The sequence below is a fragment of the Coptis chinensis genome, chromosome 5, assembly GCF_015680905.1.
Source record: "Coptis chinensis isolate HL-2020 chromosome 5, ASM1568090v1, whole genome shotgun sequence".
Classification (NCBI taxonomy): Eukaryota; Viridiplantae; Streptophyta; class Magnoliopsida; order Ranunculales; family Ranunculaceae; genus Coptis; species Coptis chinensis.
In genome coordinates, this window is record NC_141460.1 from 80,035,747 (window position 1) to 80,056,833 (window position 21,087).

The 21,087-nt window shown below is 35.6% G+C and overlaps 3 protein-coding genes and 1 long non-coding RNA gene across 5 annotated transcripts; 2 read left to right on the forward strand and 2 right to left on the reverse strand.

Moving 5' to 3' along the window:
- Positions 1–2,633: 2,633 nt before the first annotated feature.
- Positions 2,634–4,192, reverse strand: LOC147499169 (uncharacterized). Its single transcript, XR_015194430.1, has 4 exons — positions 3,961–4,192; positions 3,659–3,748; positions 3,340–3,435; positions 2,634–2,728 (listed from the first exon to the last, which is right to left on the reverse strand). It is a non-coding gene; the product is annotated as an uncharacterized LOC147499169 (long non-coding RNA).
- A 2,919-nt stretch (positions 4,193–7,111) lies between these two features.
- Positions 7,112–11,947, forward strand: LOC147499170 (bifunctional 3-dehydroquinate dehydratase/shikimate dehydrogenase, chloroplastic-like). The gene is made up of 11 exons (XM_086560973.1): positions 7,112–7,428; positions 7,503–7,756; positions 8,466–8,571; positions 9,134–9,352; positions 9,615–9,964; positions 10,318–10,381; positions 10,474–10,582; positions 10,671–10,805; positions 11,012–11,160; positions 11,303–11,465; positions 11,571–11,947. Exons 1-11 carry the CDS (start codon positions 7,243–7,245, stop codon positions 11,609–11,611), a joined length of 1,776 nt encoding a protein of 591 aa, XP_086417099.1. The 5' UTR covers positions 7,112–7,242; the 3' UTR covers positions 11,612–11,947.
- Positions 11,925–14,399, reverse strand: LOC147499171 (NAD(P)-binding Rossmann-fold superfamily protein). Of its 2 annotated transcripts, none has more exons than XM_086560974.1 (3): positions 14,057–14,399; positions 13,716–13,808; positions 11,925–12,900 (listed from the first exon to the last, which is right to left on the reverse strand). In XM_086560974.1, the coding sequence occupies exons 1-3, from the start codon at positions 14,074–14,076 to the stop codon at positions 12,096–12,098; spliced, it is 918 nt and encodes a 305-aa protein (XP_086417100.1). In that variant the 5' UTR covers positions 14,077–14,399; the 3' UTR covers positions 11,925–12,095. The 2 variants fall into 2 exon arrangements, with proteins under 2 accessions (XP_086417100.1, XP_086417101.1); XM_086560975.1 differs by having other exon boundaries at positions 13,716–13,787; positions 14,057–14,212.
- Positions 14,400–17,815: 3,416 nt separating this feature from the next.
- Positions 17,816–20,101, forward strand: LOC147499172 (uncharacterized). Its single transcript, XM_086560976.1, is given in 2 exon segments — positions 17,816–18,975; positions 18,978–20,101. Coding segments are annotated over 2 exon segments (2,133 nt in total). The 5' UTR covers positions 17,816–17,929; the 3' UTR covers positions 20,065–20,101.
- Positions 20,102–21,087: the final 986 nt, after the last annotated feature.

The window sequence follows — 21,087 nt, forward strand, 5'->3', positions numbered from 1 at the left end:
AACTTAATTAAAACAAAACTTAATTAAAACGTTTGTTATGAAAATTTAAAAAAACGGGTTTTTAAAACTATATATATATAATATATTTATTATATAAATATATATAATATATAGTTATGATTGTTGAACATGTTTTCAAAAGAACCGGTGCGTATGCACGGGCCTACTAAAACGGAAATCACGATTTGTTAGAAAATTTCTATATGTATATAGTTACGATTGTTGAACATGTTTTCAAAAAAACCGGTGCGTATGCACGGGCCTAATATATATATATATATATATATATATAGTGAATTCCAGCAATTTCCATCCCAATTAGCGAGGGCTCCGTGCACCTTAGGGCACTTGAAACACTAAGTTCCAATGTGATTACTTGAACATCATGGATCTCCTAACTATTTTCAATTGAGTTGCTCTTTGCAGTTTCAAGTTCCTACTCATAGTCAAAACTCAAGAGCTAGATAGGCAAGCTTTTCTTTCATGTCGTACAGACAATTTCCAAATTCAGAAATAGTTGTGAACATGTAACCTCTCTCAATTAATATCTTCGTCAGTGTGTCTATCTGATCTCATCCTGCAAGGTCAAGACGAAGGATGACAATATGGGGGAGAGCATAATTCTTTCTAACGGCGTAGCAGTTTTTATTATTGAAGCCTCAACCCCTTCAATCAATATCCATGAAATAGCTTGAGCTTTAGAGGAATGCAGTCGGTAACAAGCTTGATAAATCCATTAGAAGTATGTATGGCCACAAATGAAATTCTTACATATTATTGGTGTTGTAACTTGTAAGACATTTAAATCGGTAGGTACAAATGCAATTCCTTGGAAAAGTTTTAATATTATATTAGTGCAAATAAGCAAATGAACCCCAGTAAGCACTTTAGACATGTATGGTAGTGAACAATATAAAGCCATATTTCACTAAAAAATTAACATTTAGGTCTCAAATTATTCTTGGTATTCAGTAAAAATAAACATAAACATGTAAGAAGAAAATGGCAACTTGGAAATGTTAATTCATTGACAAGGTCTAAGAAATCTTAACAATAATCCCTTGAAAGTGCACTTAATATTCTTGCTCGTTTACAACTTACGCTTGCTGGAAAAAAAAATTATATGTCAAATGATTTACAAAGACAAAATATGCAATTTAAACCTAAACGTTGCTTCAGAATTCTTGACATGGCATGTAAAGGTCGACATTATGACATACAAACTTAAATATTGCTAATTAACTAAGTCTTACTACATGAGAGCTTCATTCCCTCACTCCATGACCACAAAAGTGAAATGCAATAGTGCAATCTCAGTGTATTCTCTCGCTACGAAAAAAAAAACACAAACTAAATGAACAAATCATAATTGAATTTCCAATGGTTAGTAGAATCCAGGCTAGGTCTACATCATAATCGCTATTCCATGATATTAAAATCCTAAAATTGCATCAAAACGTTACAGTGAAACAGTTCACACATCTAACAATCTATATAAAAGTTTGGTAATGACATCTAAAAAAAGGTATATTTGCTATAAAAGAAATGTAGGCAAACTATTACCTAGTTGATATGTGCATAAGCATTCACAACTGCTTTAGGCAAGTTGTTTGATAAGAAAGGCTTCTATTAGTTATATTCATGTAATACACTAATAAGGTGATACCACATTGCGGTTCATGAACTTACCAATTTCTTGAATGTTTTTTTTTTATCTACAATGTTTGGTTGGTAATGAGTCCATTGTATCAATCTATTATTGAATCTTGAACTTGAGGCGCTAATTTGACTTTCGGTGGATGATTTGATTGTTGTTAAAAATGGGCTTGTTCGGAATCTATAAAAACTCGGGGCAATTTAACACTCTCGGATTCAGGTTCTTCTAACAAAGGAAGACCTAATGATGGATCATATTTTGGGTTTCCATATCTAAGTTGTTTTATAGCATAAGATAGATTTTGATTCTATATATGTATGCTAATTTACATTATCCTACATTAAGCTATATATCTAACTTTCATTCAAAAAAACTATCAAGAGTCTATCAATTAATTGGCATTGTTAAGCTTTCTAACGACATTTCAAAACTATCAACTTTCTAGACTACTCCATTCTAGATTCGTCAAAATCTTTGATAATACCTCATTAACCAATTTAATCAGCCCTAATTTATCAAAACAAACTAACAAAAACACATGAAGTTCACATTCTTGGGCTTTCCAAATGAAAATTTTAGCACGTAAGCTCCTAACAGATAATACACAGAGTTTTACACAGGAAAAAAAGCACAAAGAAAAAAATGCGACATACCAGCATAGAAGTTTCAGAAGGGCAAATTCTCCAAAGAAATTGATCCATTATATTGGTGTAAGTGTGCCAAGCTAGATCACTTGAAGATAGATATAACTTAATTGGTAGAAAAAACTTAAACAAAGTATCAAAAACCATGCTATTAAAATTCCCAAATGCCAAAACCTAAGTTAATTCCCCAAACAATTAGATTGTTTCAAAGCAAGAAATTTGATCATAAATCGTTGTTTTTCAAAATCAGTTTTTTTTATTATTTTTTTTTTATTTTTATTTTATTTTATAGTGCAAAATTACTTCCTAAGATCTTTTATTTAGAGAAAATTAGATGTCTTGCCTTCTCATAGAATAAGTTGACCCGAATGAAGGAGTAAAACAAATCCATAAATGCATGAAGGATCGATCAGTGAGTTTGATGTGGCTGAAAAGAAAAATTGCAGTGTCATTAGAGACTATAAAGTCAAAAACCTTCAGGTATTTTGTCTAACTCTATATAAGCATCATGCACATTAATTAGAATAACATTTCAACAACTTACCAGCAACATAATTACAATACTACTTAGAATTTAAATCCAATATAAGTTAGTGATTCCTCCCCTAAAAGTGTAATTGTAATTACATACATATAGTCCAATGTTTCTACTTGTTTAAAAAATACTTCTAGCTTTAAACTTTACCATTTTAATTAATACACTTTTCCAGTGCACTAATTTGGATTCCTAGACATCTTGCAAGATTGTGATATACCATAAGATCCATATAACCTTTCTTTTTTTCAATTCCACAAACAAAAGATACCATCGATAAGCATAAACAAATAAACAACATGTCAGTGAATCTGAGTACATACCATGACCCATGGGTCTAAACTTTGAAAACAAACTTATGTCATTATCATGTACAACATCTAGAGCAAGTTTGTCAATCTACATTAATTTATGTTCCATGAGAGACGAAACAATCAATTATATCAATTTTAGCAAGATGGCTAATCTAGCACCCTAACAAAAAAGAGAGAAGCAACTCTTACCCTTTATAGTTGCAATTTGCTAGGATGCTCCGTAAACTTCTTTGAAACTAGCAGACAAATTTTCAAATGATTTGGAATGACGTGCAATTTCCAAAACTGTTTGGAGAACACATGTCAAATAGGGCAGGATAACCAAGTATTTCGTTCAATCTTTACATCTTAGCCAACAAACCTTCTACGACTATGATGAGTTGGTACTATTGAATGCATATTCAAACCTTTCTATGATCTACCAAACTCTTGTAGCTATCTTAAGAACTTATAGGCTTCCAAGACGAAGTATAGCAGACACATTCATTTCAGAAATCAAGTATTATACCATCTAGTTGGTTCATCCCATTCCCTCGATCTTGCAAAAGTTGGAGACACAAACTATTGTCTTGATTTGCCATGACCTAACTCCTCAAACCTTTAAGCAAAAATTGCTCCAAATCAATAAATATTAATAAGACAAACTTTTTATACAAAATTCCAATATGATGCTCATAATCCATAATCAATGCATGGGAAAAAAGAGGAATTTTAGTGTCACAATTTATACATTATAACATCATAAAATAGGTATAATGTATCGAAAATGAGAATAATAAATCATACCAACAAAAACACCCAATAATTTACCGAGATAGGTTTATTGATGGGTTTTCGGCTTGGTATTGTCCAAGGATTAAAAAGCCCGCTTAATTTGCAATTTAGAATGAAATAGCTCTAGTTTGGAGAGAGCATGCACCTTCAAAAGTAGAGGAAGTAACCGATCAACACCCATCTTGTTTTCGGCTTTTGCTAGAAAAGAAGAAAACCAATCAGAATAGTAAGAGAAAGAGACTGTTAGTGATAAATAGAGAGAACAAGGTTTCAAATTAAGTTCGGTATTTATTATTTTTTTCTTCGATAGTAAATTCAGTATTTATGATAAACAAAATTTGCAAAAAATTCAAAGGATGTGTTTAGTTGGTTTTCATATTGATTGAATTCACACAAATGCTTAAGAGTATAAATGGAAGTAAAAACTGAAATGACAAAACAGTCCATTTTAAAAGTATTGAACAATTTTTTATTATATTTGATAAGGGTATTTAGTGGTAGATAAAATGATAGTCTAATTTAAAAGGCTAGGTTAATTATGGTGTAGTTTAGTAATAGATAAGAGTATTTAGTGTTAGATAAAAAGATGGTTCAACTTAAAACAAGAAATTGGGCATAACACTCAATTTTAGAGAAAATGAAGTCTAGAGAACACGGATTTTTGGTGAGTAACTCACAAGGACAAATTCTAGCAATTAGTAACTTAACCCACGATTTCAAATTTTGTAACCCTCAAGGACAAAATAAGTTGGCCCAACCATTTTACTTTTTTTAAATGCTAGTTATACCCTTTCGTGAAAATAACCATCAAGGACAAATGACCCGGATTTAAAATAAATATTTTCCAATTTTACCCTTTCTGTCATTTTACTATGAACAATGAGTGTTCATACCTTTTGCTGGTGTATGAACAATGATTGTTTATATCCAAATAGGTGAATGTACCTTATATGATATATTGATGTATGAACATTGAATGTTCATACCTGTTAGACTATGAACATTGAATGTTCATACCCAAAGGACCAAGAACATCTATGTTCATACGAATGATTATGAACATTGAATGATTATGAACATTGAATGTTCATACCTAGGGACTATGAACATTGAATGTTCATATTCAAGGACTACGAACATCGAATGTTCATACCTAAAAGGCTATGAACATTGAACGTTCATACCCAATCAATATTCATACCCAAGGACTGTAAACATTGAATGTTCATACCCAAAGGACTATGAACATTGAATGTTCATACCCAATCAATATTCATACCCAAGGACTGTGAACATTAAATGTTCATATCCAAAGAACTATGAACATTGAATGTTCATACCCAAAGACTATAAACATTCAATGTTCATACTAAATACACCGTCGCTTCATCCGGCCGGCAAGCAATTATTTCAAGTCGAGGTATACTTGACATTTTATCTATCCGATCCATTTTTTATTTCGCATTAAGGGTATACTTGAACTTTCATCTACCCAGTCCTTGAGAGTTATTTTTTCGGAAAAAGTGTCCTTGAGAGTTATTTTTTCGGCATTTTTGTCCTTGAGAGTCGCTCTCTGAACTTAAAAAGCAGTATATAGATTAAAAAGCCAGGTTAATTATGGTGTAGTTTAGTAATATAGACATATTGATTGATTGCAGTTCCTAATTTTGTCCGTATAATCAATCTTTTGGGGATGGGTGATGCGGTAGTGCTTGTCTGACAGCCTGTGCATGCCTGATGGTATGGACCACGGGGGGAAATGTCCAGATGTGACCCAAAAAGTCTCAATGCACAATCTTCTTTCCATTTCTATTATGTATATATTTTTTAAAATTTATTTGTTTATTTATTTTCCCAATAATAACCATGTAAATGGCTAATAAATGCATAATAATCTTCTTAGCATTTGAATTCCTAGGCAAATCAGCTGCCACACGGTAGAATATAACAAGGGTATTAGCATATGCATTGGACTTGTTCTAAATGGACAACATTTTTTCATTTACAATTCAAAGTTTCAAATATTCTTTTTTGTAGCTAAAAAAATAAAAATAATATATCAAGTTGCACAAGAGTTGTTGTCCTAATTCAAAAGCATCATCAATGCGCTGTTAAAAACAATTGTGACACATCAATATTTTGTGTCGGAAAAAATTGTTAAAATTTCGTTATGTATCAACGTGTTTTTTGTAAATTTTCATTTTCTATTTTAGACTAATATGGTTTTCCCATTTGAAATAAGTTAGTTTTGCACAGAACTAGTTTGATATTGAGACTAACCATTTGAAAAAAAAAAAAATGGCGTGCTACTGAAATTTGAATTTTTATTATTAAGAAAAACAAAAACTTTGGACAGGGCAAGTTGTCTTTTCCCAAATAAAACAAATATTTTTTTGGGGCGCGGTTGAAATTCAAAATTTTTTTTATTTAAAAAAAAATCAAATGAGAAAACTTGTTCCGTCCTACCCACTATTATAATTGTGAATATTTTAGTTGTGTATTTAACAATTGGCTGGGATGAAAATGTAGTTTTAGGCAGCCGGCTTTGGTGACCCAATTTGTCAAAAAAATTGCTACCTGTCACATTCAATACGGTGGTTTATACAGTGGCGTTGATGATGCTCTAAGGCACCATCCCTCTTTGTGAGTTCCTTTAGCAGTCAATTTTAGACAGCTAAGAGCTAACCATGGGCCAAACCATATCTTTTTCTTTGTCACCTACCCGGCTACCCCGATTCTACGTCGACCCCAATCACAAATTTTATTTTTATCTAAATAGATTTTTGTCCAAAATTCCTAAATTAGCTTCCCTACGTGTGGAGCCTGGGTTGGTGGCTTTGTTAGTAAAATAAAATTAAAGAAATAAAAGTTACGCCGAACATGAAAGGTATTGTAGATCCAAGATTAGTCTCGATTCTTATCTTTGGTATAGAAAACAGTGCAACGTGATGAAAACGTGAAATTTTATTTAGGTACAATGCATGGCGGCATTCTCCTAAATCCTCCACTCATTCTATTGGTGAACGTTGATAGTAATTTTTTCCTATCGTAAACTTTGCAATTTGTCACAATTGTGTTCGGTATGTAGGAATTCCAACAATTCCGAAAAAAATTAAATTCCAAAGTATTTCAGAAAAATTTAACCAACTGCCAAAAAGCAGTCCACACTCCACAGACAAAATGAACAAATCCACTGCCAACTTAATAAATCCAAATTGTAAAAAGACTAACATATCCTCATCCCCACCAACCACGTACTTCTACACTACAAAAAAACAGACCCAGCCTCAAAACTCAACAAAAAAAACATAAATAAAAATGATGAACTCCCAAATACAAATCAAAACCCAACCAAAATTACTAACGAATCCAAGATTAATTCATTCAAATTCCATAATCAAATACAAATGTTTTTTTACTCATACTCAAAAACCCACTTTCATTTCACTAACTACTCATCGTTTCACTCCTTTAGCTTCATTAACATCTAGCCAAACCATTTCGGTAACACCCTTTTCTTAAAGTGTCTTTTTTTTTCCAATTATAATTGTTTTCTGATTTGTTTTGAATGTTTGTAGATTGATGAGTTGGAGAAAAGGGGAGGGAAAGAAGGGGGAGATGAAGAAGGAGAAGGAGAGAAGAATAAGACATTAGTATGTGCACCATTAATGGGTGAAACAGTGGAGGAAATGCTAGTTATGATGAAAACTGCGAAAACTAGTGGAGCTGATATTGTGGAGATTAGATTGGATTATTTGAAGTGTTTTCTTCCTAGTCATGATCTTGAGATTCTTATAAAAAATTGCCCTTTACCGACACTCTTCACCTACAGGTATATATATATATATAGGTTACTTTGTCAAGTCTCATTTTTGTAATAAATGTTTAGTGTTTGAGTGTTTAATGGGATTTGTGGCTTAGTTAGTAGGAATGTGCGTGTTGGAATTTGGAAGATAGATTTATTTTAGAAGTAAGGTTATAGATATGTTGTGAATCATGAGATTTAGACAATGCTAAATATATACGGGTATGCAATACCAAGAAGTTTTCATAACACATTCAGCCATAATGTTTTAGACGGTTAGAAATGGTGTAGATGATAGTATGCAAGTGCTATATATGGGCATTAAGTAAGGAACGTAAATTAGCTTACTTCCTTGAGGTTAAGCCAAGTGGAATTTGTACACGGAATCTCGATTTTGTAGGAAACTTGATTTTTAGAAGTATTCGTTATCTCTATATGAGTTGTTCTTCTCGCATCTTTTATGAATTCAGTTCCGTAACTATATGGGTGGTAGGATCATTTTTCTTTTCATGATCACCGATTGGCAGTTTCTGTATTATACACTTTATTGTAGATTTTCCAGTTCTTAGTATGATACTTATTGAAAGACATCTATATGCATACACAAGTGTTTGTTCTGCTTGGATACATCATTCCTTCTCATAATCTTATGTATGAGACTTCACAATCTAGAAGCATGCTAACATAAAAGCTTTTTAAATGAAAATTCTAATTTTATTTCTATGCATGATTTCAGACCGAAATGGGAAGGTGGTCGGTATGAGGGTGATGAAATTGTGCGTTTGAATGCACTTCAATTGGCAATGGAGTTGGGGGCTGATTATGTCGATGTGGAGCTTAAGGTTTCTTGCTTACTAACTTACTATTGTTGTGTCATACCTCTTAAATAGTTGGAGTCAATTATCGTATTTCTTAGCTCTTGGCTTGGCCTGTCTTAGTGCAGTATTCACTTATTTTAATGAATAGTTAAATACTGAGTTTGTTGTTCTTTCTACTTGCATACTCAGGTACATGAACTAGTCAAAAGACTCGCAACAAGTATAGAACCTAAAGGCAAATTAGAAATTGGCTGTTGTTGTAATAATATATTTTTACATAATTATTGGATATTTCTATGAAAGAGCTTCCATTAATTGAATGTTGGTAGTTTCAATAATTAATTATAACAAAATACTGACAAAGGATGAAAATGATATTGATGATGATTAAGTAAATAGAGTTTCCAAGAGAAAATGATCTGAAGGTAAATTACACTTGTCTTTGCCCCAGCTTAAGAGGAGTAGATTGGAATATGAACACAGTATTTGCTTGTTTAATTCGTCTATGTAAATATGAATACAGCTTCAGAATATTTTTTGGTAAGTATTGTTATTAATATATTTTATCTTTTCTCTGTGTCTAAAGGTTGCTCCTGACTTCATAAAATCCATACATGGAAAGAAGCCTGAAAACTTCAAACTTATTGTTTCTTCTCACAACTATCAGAAGACTCCGTCTGTTGAGGATATCCGTGACCTTGTGGCTAGAATTCAAGGTACTGGGGCTGATATAGTGAAAATTGCTACTACTGCCGTGGACATATCAGATGTGGCACGTGTGCTTCAAATAACGAAGAATTCTCAAGTGGGTTACTTTATTTTTGCTACCTTTTATGATCGTAATTTGTTTCAAATGCACACATTTTTACTCTATGATAGTAATTTTCAACCGCTGAGATGTGTTGGCCCTGATTGATCACACGTAGTCATTTTCTTCATTCCAGGAGGTTGTTGTTGATTGATGTATATCAATTATTTGGCAACCATCTCTCTAGATATTTCTGTACATGTGAATTTTTGTGACATAACTTATAGAGTTCTAAATAACTCCTTATCTTATAATACAGGTTCCAATCATAGCACTGGTTATGACTGAGAGGGGTTTGATGTCACGGATACTTTGCCCGAAATATGGTGGATATCTCACTTTTGGTACACTTGAAGCTGGGAAAGTATCAGCACCTGGCCAACCAACAGTTGATAATTTGTTGAATTTATTCAATTTCAGACAGATAGGACCAAATACCAAAATTGTGGGACTTATTGGAAATCCCGTGGGTCATAGTAAAGGACCATTCTTGTTTAATAAAGCATTTAAGGAGGTTGGTTTTGATGGAGTTTACTTGCCCTTTTTGGTGGATGATATCGAAAAGTTTCTGAAGACCTACGCCTCCTCTCCCGATTTTGCTGGTTTCAGGTTTCTTCTTCTATTTAATAAGTTAAAATCATACTACAAAAAAACATTCAAACTATTCTGTCTTCATGGTGGCTCTCTTTTTTCAATTCCCCAAGCTTTTGTGGTTCATCATCTCTAGTGATGAGTTACTAAACTAGTATTGTCTGCACTTGTTTAGTTATTTGTTAACTTGTGGGGTTTTACATGGTTTTGGTGCATCAAAACGTAGAAGTTCATGAGGTTTTCTAGGTTCTGGTCAGATATATTTGCCGAATTATCACAAGTAAATGTATTCTGTAAGACTTTAACGAGTGAGGACTCCTAGGATCAGTGTTTTATCGACAAATGGAGTAATATGGTACAATTGTATGCAGTTGTACAATCCCTCACAAGGAGGAAGCCCTTAGATGTTGTGATGAAGTTGATCCAGTCGCCAAGGTAATTGATGAACTCCTTACTGCTTCACTCCATGTGATTGAGGTATTCTTTGTTGTCTGTTTAATCTCATGCTGATCAAGTTTTTTCCTCAGTCTATAGGAGCTGTGAATACAATTGTTAGACGACCAAGTGATGGAAAGTTGATTGGTTACAATACTGACTATGTTGGTGCTATTTCTGCCATCGAGATTGGACTTGGAGGTTTCTCTCGTGCTTTTGCAACCTATGCATAACTGTGTTTACCCTATGTTGCTAAGAGGTATTTTGGACAACACTCTTTCTTTTACAGGTTCACACAATGGAACCGCTTCGCCCTTAGCTGGTAAATTGTTTGTAGTCATTGGAGCAGGTGGTGCTGGTAAGGCACTTGCTTATGGTGCAAAAGCGAAGGGAGCAAGAGTTTTAATAGCGAATCGCACGTATAGTAAGCTCATTTTCCAGTACTGTGGTTTTTTTAGTACTTAAATGCTGACTGTGGAGTTGTCACTTGTATATTTTGATACATCAATATGCCCAACATACCAATATCCATTGGATGTGTTACCAATAGTGACATTCAATTCTTCTCAGACATTTTTTATTTGTATTCTATTGTACCTAACCTGCTTTACGTAATTCTCTGCATTCTAGGTCGAGCTAGAGAACTCGCTGATCTGGTTGGAGGAGATGCTATAACTCTGGATGAACTGAACAAGTACCATCCGGAGGATGGGATGATCCTCGCGAATACAACATCTATAGGAATGCAACCAAAAGTTAACGAGACACCTGTGGCTAAGGTTCGCCTCCTACACTTCTCTTCAATTTCCATATTGTACATGTTTTGATACTTGTGCTAATTCTAAGTGGATGTCTTTCAATCAGATAGCTTTGCGTTTCACAGAAATTCACTGATAAATTTATGGGTGTCCTCTTTTGCAGGAGGCTCTGAGGGGTTACACCTTGGTTTTTGATGCGGTTTACACTCCGAAAATGACCAGACTTTTACTGGATGCAGAAGAGGCTGGATGTACTGTAGTCACAGGGTTGAACATGTTTGTTATTCAGGCATATGAACAATACGAAAGGTTCACAGGTTTACCTGGTAAGATGTTCCAACACACCTTATTTATTCGATAAACTCTTTGTGAGCTATCAATTTTTCTCATTGTGCTTACTCTTTCTTTATATTTTCATTGTTTGATTGCAGCTCCCAAAGAACTCTTCTGGGAATTAATGTCAGGATACTAAATTTTGGTTGATCCATTTACTTTTGATTCCATGCATGTTGTTGTAACTTTTCTTTTTGGTTTCATTCATATGATTTTTTTGGGTGGGTGTCATGCGAATGTATTATTTTCTTCTGTGTTTTGTACAAAACTTTGTTTTGATTAACATATATACAGTATGTAAGGAGTGAGGGAACGACTCCAAGTATTCCTCCCATAGCCCAAAAAGCGTAGGGAGGAATACATCTGAGGCAGTGACCGAGTGACCCAATGGTAGTCACTAGTTAGCATTTATTTGAATTGTATTATGTACTCAATGATTCGGAATAAAATGATTTAGCGAGATCGGTTCACTTTACTTCAACTCTCACTTGGAGTATCCGGCAAAAAAAAACTCACTTGGAATATGGAAACCTGAAATTTGCTTTTACATGCTGTATGAGAATTGGGATCGAGGTATAAGACGAAAGTGAGATCTATTAAAAAAAACACTACATTTCAATTGCTCACTTGATCTGGACTTCTGGAGTAGGGAACTTGAGATGTTTAAAGGAAGTGAAGCCTCCATCAACCACTAGATTATGGCCGCTGACATATTTGGCATCATCTGATGCAAGATACAGTGCTGCCTTTGCAATGTCCTGTGCTTCGCAGGTTGCCCCTTCTAATTCCCCTGAACCATGAACCATTGCCATCAGTTTGCTAGGATCGACTCCTGGAAACATCATCACCATTTCATCCATTACAAATGGTGTAGGAATGGCGAAAGGTGAGATGCAATTCACCCGGATTCCATACTTGGACAATTCAGCAGCAACTGACTTAACTATCCCTAGAACTGCAAATTTGGACACCGAGTATGATGCTGGAGCCAGACCACCCAATATCCCGGTAATACTTGCAGTACAAAGAATACAACCGTGTCGACGAGGGATCATTACACGTGATGCATGTTTTACCCCAGTAATGGCACCTCGCGTGTTAATGTTCATGACCCGGTCAAAATCTGCCAGGTTGAGATCAACAATGCTGGGGGGAGTGTGACCTGAGATACCAACATTGTTGAACATGATGTCAAGTTGTCCATACTTAGAGACTGTATAATCAACTGCAGCAGATACATCGGATTCCTGAGTAACATTGCAAGAGATGAAAGCCGCATTGGGTCCTAGTTCTGAAGCTGTTTGCTGACCGAGTTCATCTTGTAGATCGGCAAGTACAACTTTGGCACCATTGTTTATGAACTCTGTTGCAGTTGCCTTTCCGATACCACTGGCTGCACCAGTTATTAGTGCGACTTTGTCTTCTAACCTGCCATATTAAAGTGTCTTGAGGAAAACGCAATAGGAACAGCAAAGACAATGGTTACATAGCAGTATAGCACATCAAATTTAAACACTATACCAAAAGAAACCATTATTAGGGGGGCATCAGTCCAAATAAAGTTCAAGTAACTTCAGTCATACATTCTATTTTCTATTAAATAGCAGTTCTAGAGTACTCAGGCGCATGAATCTGGGTCTTGCATTAAATAGCATTCTAGATACTCAGGCTGCACCACTACGTATGAAGCTGGGTCTTGCACAGCACTTCGTGATGAAATACACCCGTATTTTTTGATGTGATGGGCCTACATTAACTATACTTCTCTCTCTCCTACGCATACTAGATTTTCCAAAAGAAGGAAAATGACATCTAATAAATTCAGAACGGCAGCAATAGATCTATTTCACACGTTTCGTGTAACATCTATCTTCTATCTATAATAGTCGGTGTGGGGCATACCACACCAACCTATTTATTTTTGGATCTAAGCTGTGACATTTGTGATAGGATCTAAATATTTATCGGGGTGTGACAGGTTATTAAGACGAGGCAACAAGTGTAGTGGATTACTATTACAGTCAACAAACACTGCAGCATAGCTGTATAGGCTGGGTTTCTGTTGGGCTAGAATTTAGATTGGGTCGGGTGGGCTGGGCTTAGAATCGTATCAAATGGGTTTTTAGAAACCGTATGACCACGGGCATACACTAGATTATATAACAAGTGCTTGTGTGGCATGAAAACAAATGGACGGCTGTTACGAGAGAAACGCTGATAGATAAACTATTAATATTGCTCACCTTCCTGTCTTGGTATGTACAGACCTCTTCTTGAGATTCTTCACAGCTAAGTCTTTTACTGTGGACAAATTTCTGTTCTTGCAAGAAAAGAAGCTGCATATATATACATGAGAGATTAAAGCGAAGAAGAACAACAAGAAACTATGAACTTATATCTAATGCATGAACAGAATCTTGGTAATTTTTTTTTAATGGTTCACTAATCAAACACAAAAGATGAGAAATGAATGAATACATATATCCATCGATTTCAAAAAGTAAGAAACTAGGATGGAGCAAATTTAAGACAAAAAAGAACAGCTCATAAGGTGTAACAAATATGAAGAGAGAAATGGACCAACCTGGATTTAAGCCTGAACATGTTTTTACCTTTGGAAACGAAGAGAGAGAGATAGAGAAATGCAAAGAGATATATATTCTCTACTTTTAATCTGCGTTTACTCCAAATGGAGAGTTGGATATGGGAGAAATGGAGAATGTATATGGTATCTTCCTCAATATGTTAGATTCCATTCCAAGTTTCCAACTATACAAAATGGCCTTTTACTCCAAACAGAGAGAGTTGACTTAGTTGACTACAATCACTACACGAAACTTCAAGGGTGTTATTGTCATTTAAGTTCTTCAAAATGTTGTTTTGGTACCTAACTTTTAATTCATTTCTAATACGAAGAAAAATATGTGACGTTCTTGATGTTAATTTCCGCCCTATGGAACCAAGAACTATCAATGCCTTAACACGTATATGATATTAAGTCTTGCCAATAAAAAAAAAATATATAATAAATTACTGTTTTAATCCTTGTACTTTTGGTCAACTCACCGTTCTCTCCCTTGTACAAAATTAAGAACTTAAAACACATTATACTTTCAAGTCCATAACATTCTCACCCCTCTCATTGACTCCGGCCCAATTTAGGCAGTCCTAAGCACACGTGTGCGTGACGTGTTGCCATATAATTGACACCTCAGGAGTCCACTCAGTCACCTTCTCCAAGAAAACTCGCCCTGGCAACCCAACTGACTCGTTCGAGTTCTCAGAAATATGAAGAGGGGCTGAATAACGCATTTGAAGTAGAGGAATCTTGCTGCAATAAATCCCATCCAGCAGCAGCTTCCAATCAGCAGCCATCTGACAAGAGTTCATCCATGAGATCATACTCCATGGCATTATTTGAGAGGTTCACCAAAATGTTTTCTTGGGGAAAAACACCATCTTCCATTGATGAATTTTATTTACAATCTCATTACACTGAGATTGTGAATTTTGGTTATAGAGCAACATAAAATTCACTCCTGAGGTGTCAATTATGTGGCAACACGTCACGCACATGTGTGCTTAGGACTATTTGAATTGGGCTGGAGTCAATGAGAAGGGAAAATGTTATGGACTTGAAAGTACAGTGTGTTTTAAGCTCTTAATTTTATACAAAGGGGAGAACGTTAGTTGACCAAGAGTACAAGGGTTAAAACAGTAATTTATCCAAAAAATATATCAAGTCTAAAACTAGTATGGAAGAGGTGGTGGGTCAGTCCAGGTGGGCAAAAGTTGGTTTTATTCGTTGATAGCGTGAAATTGATCCTCTACTTGTTTGTTGTATTTTAGTTTGTGTTCATCTTGTTACTTTTGATGATTCCAATTTGATTCACAATAGCACCCACACGGTACTCTACAAGCTTAATCAACCACATAAAATCCTCCTTAATTGAAGTTTCTCACTTATTATTATTATTTTTGAGAGGAGGGGTTGTGTTTTCTTGCCTAGGTAGCCCTCTAGTGATTAGTGAAAATTGTGACAGTTGGGCAAATTATAAAAAGTATTTCTATTCAGACTCCCTTAATATCTTTTTTTCGGACTCCATATCTTTCGTTCCATGTAAATCCTATTTTACCAATTACCAGTAAATAATATGCCCAAAATATCGTTAGATTGTCCTATGAAAGGCTAGCCATTGCTTCTCCGTGTTATACGTGGGCTAGAGGCCCAAAACATACTCCATTGTGGCCCAAAGATGTCTCTGTTGACTTTGTTATTTTGCTGGAAATGCACTTTATGTGTACGCTGTATAGCAAAAAAAAATTGGCACTTTAAAGTTTAAATCTCACAATTCAAACCAAGTAGTCCAAATAAGAGCTGCTGCCCAAAATGACCTCAATATCATCCCATTTTTTTTTTTTTTTTTTTTTAATTGGTATCCCTGTTTTTAAATAAGATTAATAACTCATTGGTGCGGCAGGGTTCGAATTCCCGCATTTTAGGCTTCTTCTTTCTATTCTTTTCATACCAAGATTACTCAAAGATTTTACCAACTTTGCTAGTTGGCACTCATGACCGTCTCAATTTTTCTCTCTTCTTTTGAAAAACCGTAAAAACCTCCCAAATTTCTCATCAACCTCGCTTTCAATATTCGGTCTATCAATTTTTCTATTTTTTATTTTTTTGGCGTTGATGTAAATTCTCTCACATCGGCTTTTTCTTCCCATTGTTGATAGACCTAATATCGATCCCACCGCTTTATAGTTTACTAGTGCCTAGGTGCCAAATATATCAACACAATGGAAACTCAGTTTAAAATTGTTACTTAAAATACTAAGACTGATAAGTATTAAGACCTAGTGAAGGCCGTGTTAAGGATCAATTGGTCCTCATCTCGGCCCTCACAGGAAGACCATATTTTGAGGGCTTTATCAGGCCGATGGAGCCGGGTATGGTTTAGGGCTGTTTTTACAACCCTAAGCCCAAGCCCATAAAATACATGTATAGATTAATTTTTTTTCTTTGCGAAATTACAAAACTACCCCCAACATGTTGTATTTCTCCCTAAATGACATATATACCCTTCCACCTACTACAATGCACTATATCTTTGTCTTTTATTAGTAAATGACATATTTGCCCTTTGACTAATTCAACATCATTAATTAATAAACCCTAGAAAAACTGGTGTCAAAGAAAATGACCAAAATGCCCCTAAACATTTCCTCCAAAACCAGAACAACATTGTCCTATCCTTGGACAGTCTATTCCAATTCCCAAAATTTCAAGGACCAATTAACAAAATAGGAATGAAAATAAGGTCGTACCTGTAAAATATATACAGGACTCCTCTCAAAACTCCACTTCTCTTTGTTTTTTTTCCTCTGCTCCCTAGCTGTGCCCAGTGTTTTTGTGCTGGCTTCTTCCTCATATCCTCATACTTTGTAAGTCTTCTTCTTCTTGCTTGCTCTATGTATTCAGTTTTGTACATTTTACTATGTTTTATTTCTGCTTGTTGTATGGTTGATTTGTTACATGTTTTTATGTGATGGGGTGGTTTAATTTTTGTTAAATTTCGATTTGGACTAAATGGGTTTTGGGTTTTTGGTTAATGGGTTGTTTAGAATGTTGGGTTTGTGTAAAAAATTAGGGTTTTTATGTTAGTGATTTGAGTTTGAAACTGTCAGGTTGATGTTTTTTGTTCTAGTTGGGTAGGAATTGAAGTGGGTGTTTGTAGATTTGAAGTTTGAGCTTGTAAATAGAAGGATTGAACTAGTTTATTTGTAATCTGTGAGGAAATGCATAAAGATTGAGTACTTTCCACAAATTGTCATCGGTGTGTTTGCGTAAGGTTTAGGCCTAATCTCTTGGTATTGTGAATGCTTTTATTCTTAAATGTTGTCGACAGCTAAATATAATCTATTAAGTAGTAATATGTTACTAATTTCAATTGTCGCTGTCATGTCTTTCACACTGTTGGAGTCAGTGTTGTTAATCCTATATTGTTATCTTGAGTCATCAAATGCGGCAACATGACTGGTAGTTACAAAAATCTAGGCTTTTGTTTGGTACATTATCTAGTTATGTTCTCTTTCATGTAGAACTAAATGTATGATTGGCTGCATTTTGGGGTAGAATTGTTTGATATCTGGCAAGTTGAATCTTCTTCTTCTTTTTATATGTAACTAGATTGAAGAGGATACATATTTTCCCCTTTCAGGTTGTTTATAGGTTTCTGGCTCATAACGACAGAATTTGCTTCCCACTATCTGGTCTTTTATCTGGATTCTTCAAGTGTTGGGTATTTATGTTTCTTTGCAAAGGTCCTTGATAAGGGCAGGCCAGGTCATGCGCTTTGCGTTGTACTCAGCTGAATCAATTTGTAGAGGAATGGTTTCCTCTTCTATCTCATTTAAACGAGTATAACGTGGTTATTCATAGATTTTCAGAATAGAAATGGATTGCAACAGAGATGAGGCCATCAAAGCCAAGGAAATTGCTGAGAAGAAAATGCAAAACAAAGATTTTGCTGGAGCGAAGAAGATTGTAACTAAAGCTCGAAATCTATATCCCAATCTAGATGGCATCTCCCAAATAATGACAGTCTGTGATGTACACTGTTCTGCTGAACAAAAGGTTGCGGGTAATGATATGGATTGGTATGCTATCCTTCAAGTTGAAGTGACGTCAGATGAAGCATCCATTAAGAAGCAGTACAGGAAGCTTGCCCTCCTGCTCCATCCTGATAAAAACAATTTGCATGGTGCAGAAGCTGCTTTTAAGTTAATTGGAGAAGCACATAGGGTGCTTACAGATCGAGCGAAACGGTCACTCTTTGACATGAAATATAATGCCTTTAAAGGAAGATCACAACTGCCCCAGCAACGGCCATGTCCTGTTCGTAAGCAACCTGTGGTAGGTAACAGGTTTGGGAATAGCGGTAGAACACAATATGCAACTGTTAACCTTCATCCGCAACCACTGCAACCGACCCAACCAGCAAAGGAGCAACCGACTTTCTGGACTGCCTGCCCTTTCTGTACTATGAGATATCAGTATTACAATGATATACTGAACAGAGCTCTTCGATGTCAAAATTGCTTCAAGCCCTTTATAGCTTATAATTTGAATGTTCAAGGTGTACCAGGAGGAATACCATCAGGAGCTCCCTGCACTCAGCCCGCAGGTCCCCAACAGAATGTGGTTGGTCAGGATGGTCATAAAGTGCGATCACAAAGTACTAGTCAGGATTTTCCGCCCAACATGGGATTTCAAGGGCATAAAGCAGGCACATCCAATGTTAATGGTGTATTTAAAACCAAAGGTGAAGAAGATAGGGATGTGAATATGGAAGAAAAAATGGAAGGCCCAAGCAGGCTCAAGTTTGAAGCAGAAGTATGCAATGCGGGCAGTAAGAGGAGTAAGCCAGAATCAGAATCAAGTGAAAGCTGTGATACTTCAAGTAGCAGCGCAGTGATGATATTGAAGTTCCTGATGATGTAGAAGGCAGTGAGCCTATGGATCAAAATTCTGGAATCCCTGAAGGCCTCAACACTCGGAGGTCTGCTCGTCAGAAGCGCCAGGTTATATATAATGAAGATAGTGATGATGACCTTGTGGGTTCTCAGAAGCACACTAAACCATCAACGGTTGTAGAAAATCAGAGTGAAGCAACTTCGAAAGAAGAGGGGTCAGAAACTGTGAAGCCAGATGGTTTTCCAGTTGATTTCAAAAAGGAAAGAAAATTGAAGAAACCAAAAGAAAGTGCTCCTTTGGAACAAATCTCTCGTAATGGGTATGCCAAAGTTGAACCATGTAAGAGCAGCAGAGAAGAAACTGTGAGTTTGGAAAACGATGAAGAAGAATCCGAAATCGATGACACGTGTAAGTCAAATGCCAGCATTGAAGTGCCTGATCCAGAGTTTTATGTTTTTGACAATGATAGGAAGGAAGATTGTATTAAAAACGATCAAATGTGGGCTGTTTATGATGATACGGATGGCATGCCTCGTTTCTATGCTCGGATCATGAAAGTTTTCTCTCCTGTGTTCAAGGTGAAGATTACATGGTTGGAGGCCAAACCAGATAGTCCAGATGAGATCAAATGGGTTGATGCACAGTTACCTGCTTCTTGTGGTAAGTTTAAACTTGGGAAGACTGAAACCATTGAAGGAGTTAATATGTTTTCTCATATGGTTATATATGAAAAAAGCAGTAGAGGTATTTTTGTGATATACCCTAGAAAGGGTGAAACGTGGGCCATCCTCAAGAACTGGGATCTGAAGTGGAGCCTTGATCCAGACAGATATAGTAGCTATGAATTCGACTTTGTTGAAATTCTGTCGGACTACAATGAACACTCTGGCATTGGTGTTGCCTACTTGGAAAAGGTGAAAGGTTTTGTTTCCCTCTTTCAGCCAAAGAATGGTAAGGCTCCATTTCAAATTCCACCATGTGAGCTTTACAGATTTTCGCACATGGTCCCTTCATATAGAACAACGGGTAAAGAAAGAGATGGTATTCCAAAAAGATCTTTTGAACTTGATACTGCTTCTTTGCCTACTAATTTACTGGAAGCCAAAACGGTATAAACTGGGTGTTGGGTCAAAGTTAAGGTTGTAGCTTGTAACAGATCACGAGCTAAGGTTTTTGCTTGAGTAGAACCGACGATTGAAGCTTATGTTATGGGTGTTGGGTTTGTATCAATATGATGAAATTGGTGGTGATCTTGGTCAAAAGGGTTTTGATGAGGTATTTGAGCAGTTTAATTCTGGTCTAAGCTTTGGTATTTGGTTACCTGATCTTTGGCTTTCTGCATAGCTCAAGTAAAATGTACTTGTTGATGGCTGAAGAAGAGAAATGTCAAAGAGTTGTTCAAGATCCTATAGGAGCTCTGCAGTTTTTTCAAATTGTTGTTATGTAACTGTTTCTTTGGAACTTGGAAGAAACCCTCTCCTGTCCTAAAAAATCCATGATCAAGTCTTACGAATGACAGCTGGCCTTGTCAGTAAATCTGAGAAGAATTAGCTTCATTTGCATTCGAACAGATTAAATAGATTGTTAGTCCATAGTTGGTTTCCTTTTTTTATGACTCGGTATCTTGTTGTTACTTGTTACTTGTTATTCATGTTAGATGCCTTTTTCTGTTTTCCGAGTGACAAGTACTTAAATATTTCAAACTTCAGACCATTTCTTGCAATGTTGAAGTTGATGTACTTAGACCTTCATTGTGTTGAGTGAAACAAGACGAATCTCAACTTCCATATGACATTATAAATCCGTGAATATTGGTATTGTTTGATATTTCGGATTTTTGTTCACTTATATATTAATTAATTAATGGCCAGCCCCTGAAGAAAAAGTGTGTTCAAACTTATGTTAGATGGGCCGTTGGAACAAAAGTGATCTCGTTTTTTACTCCTTTCATTTGCTGTTACTACTGATGCAGCTCCACTTGTTGCTCCCAATGAGACTTCTACTTCTATTGAAAGTCGTACTTCCAATGATGGTCTAGTTTCAGTTGGTAATGATCCCGATCCTGCATCTATTCCTTGTAAGATAGAAGAGTTTTCTGATACAGAAAACATTGAAGTGGATAATGGAGAGGATGGAAG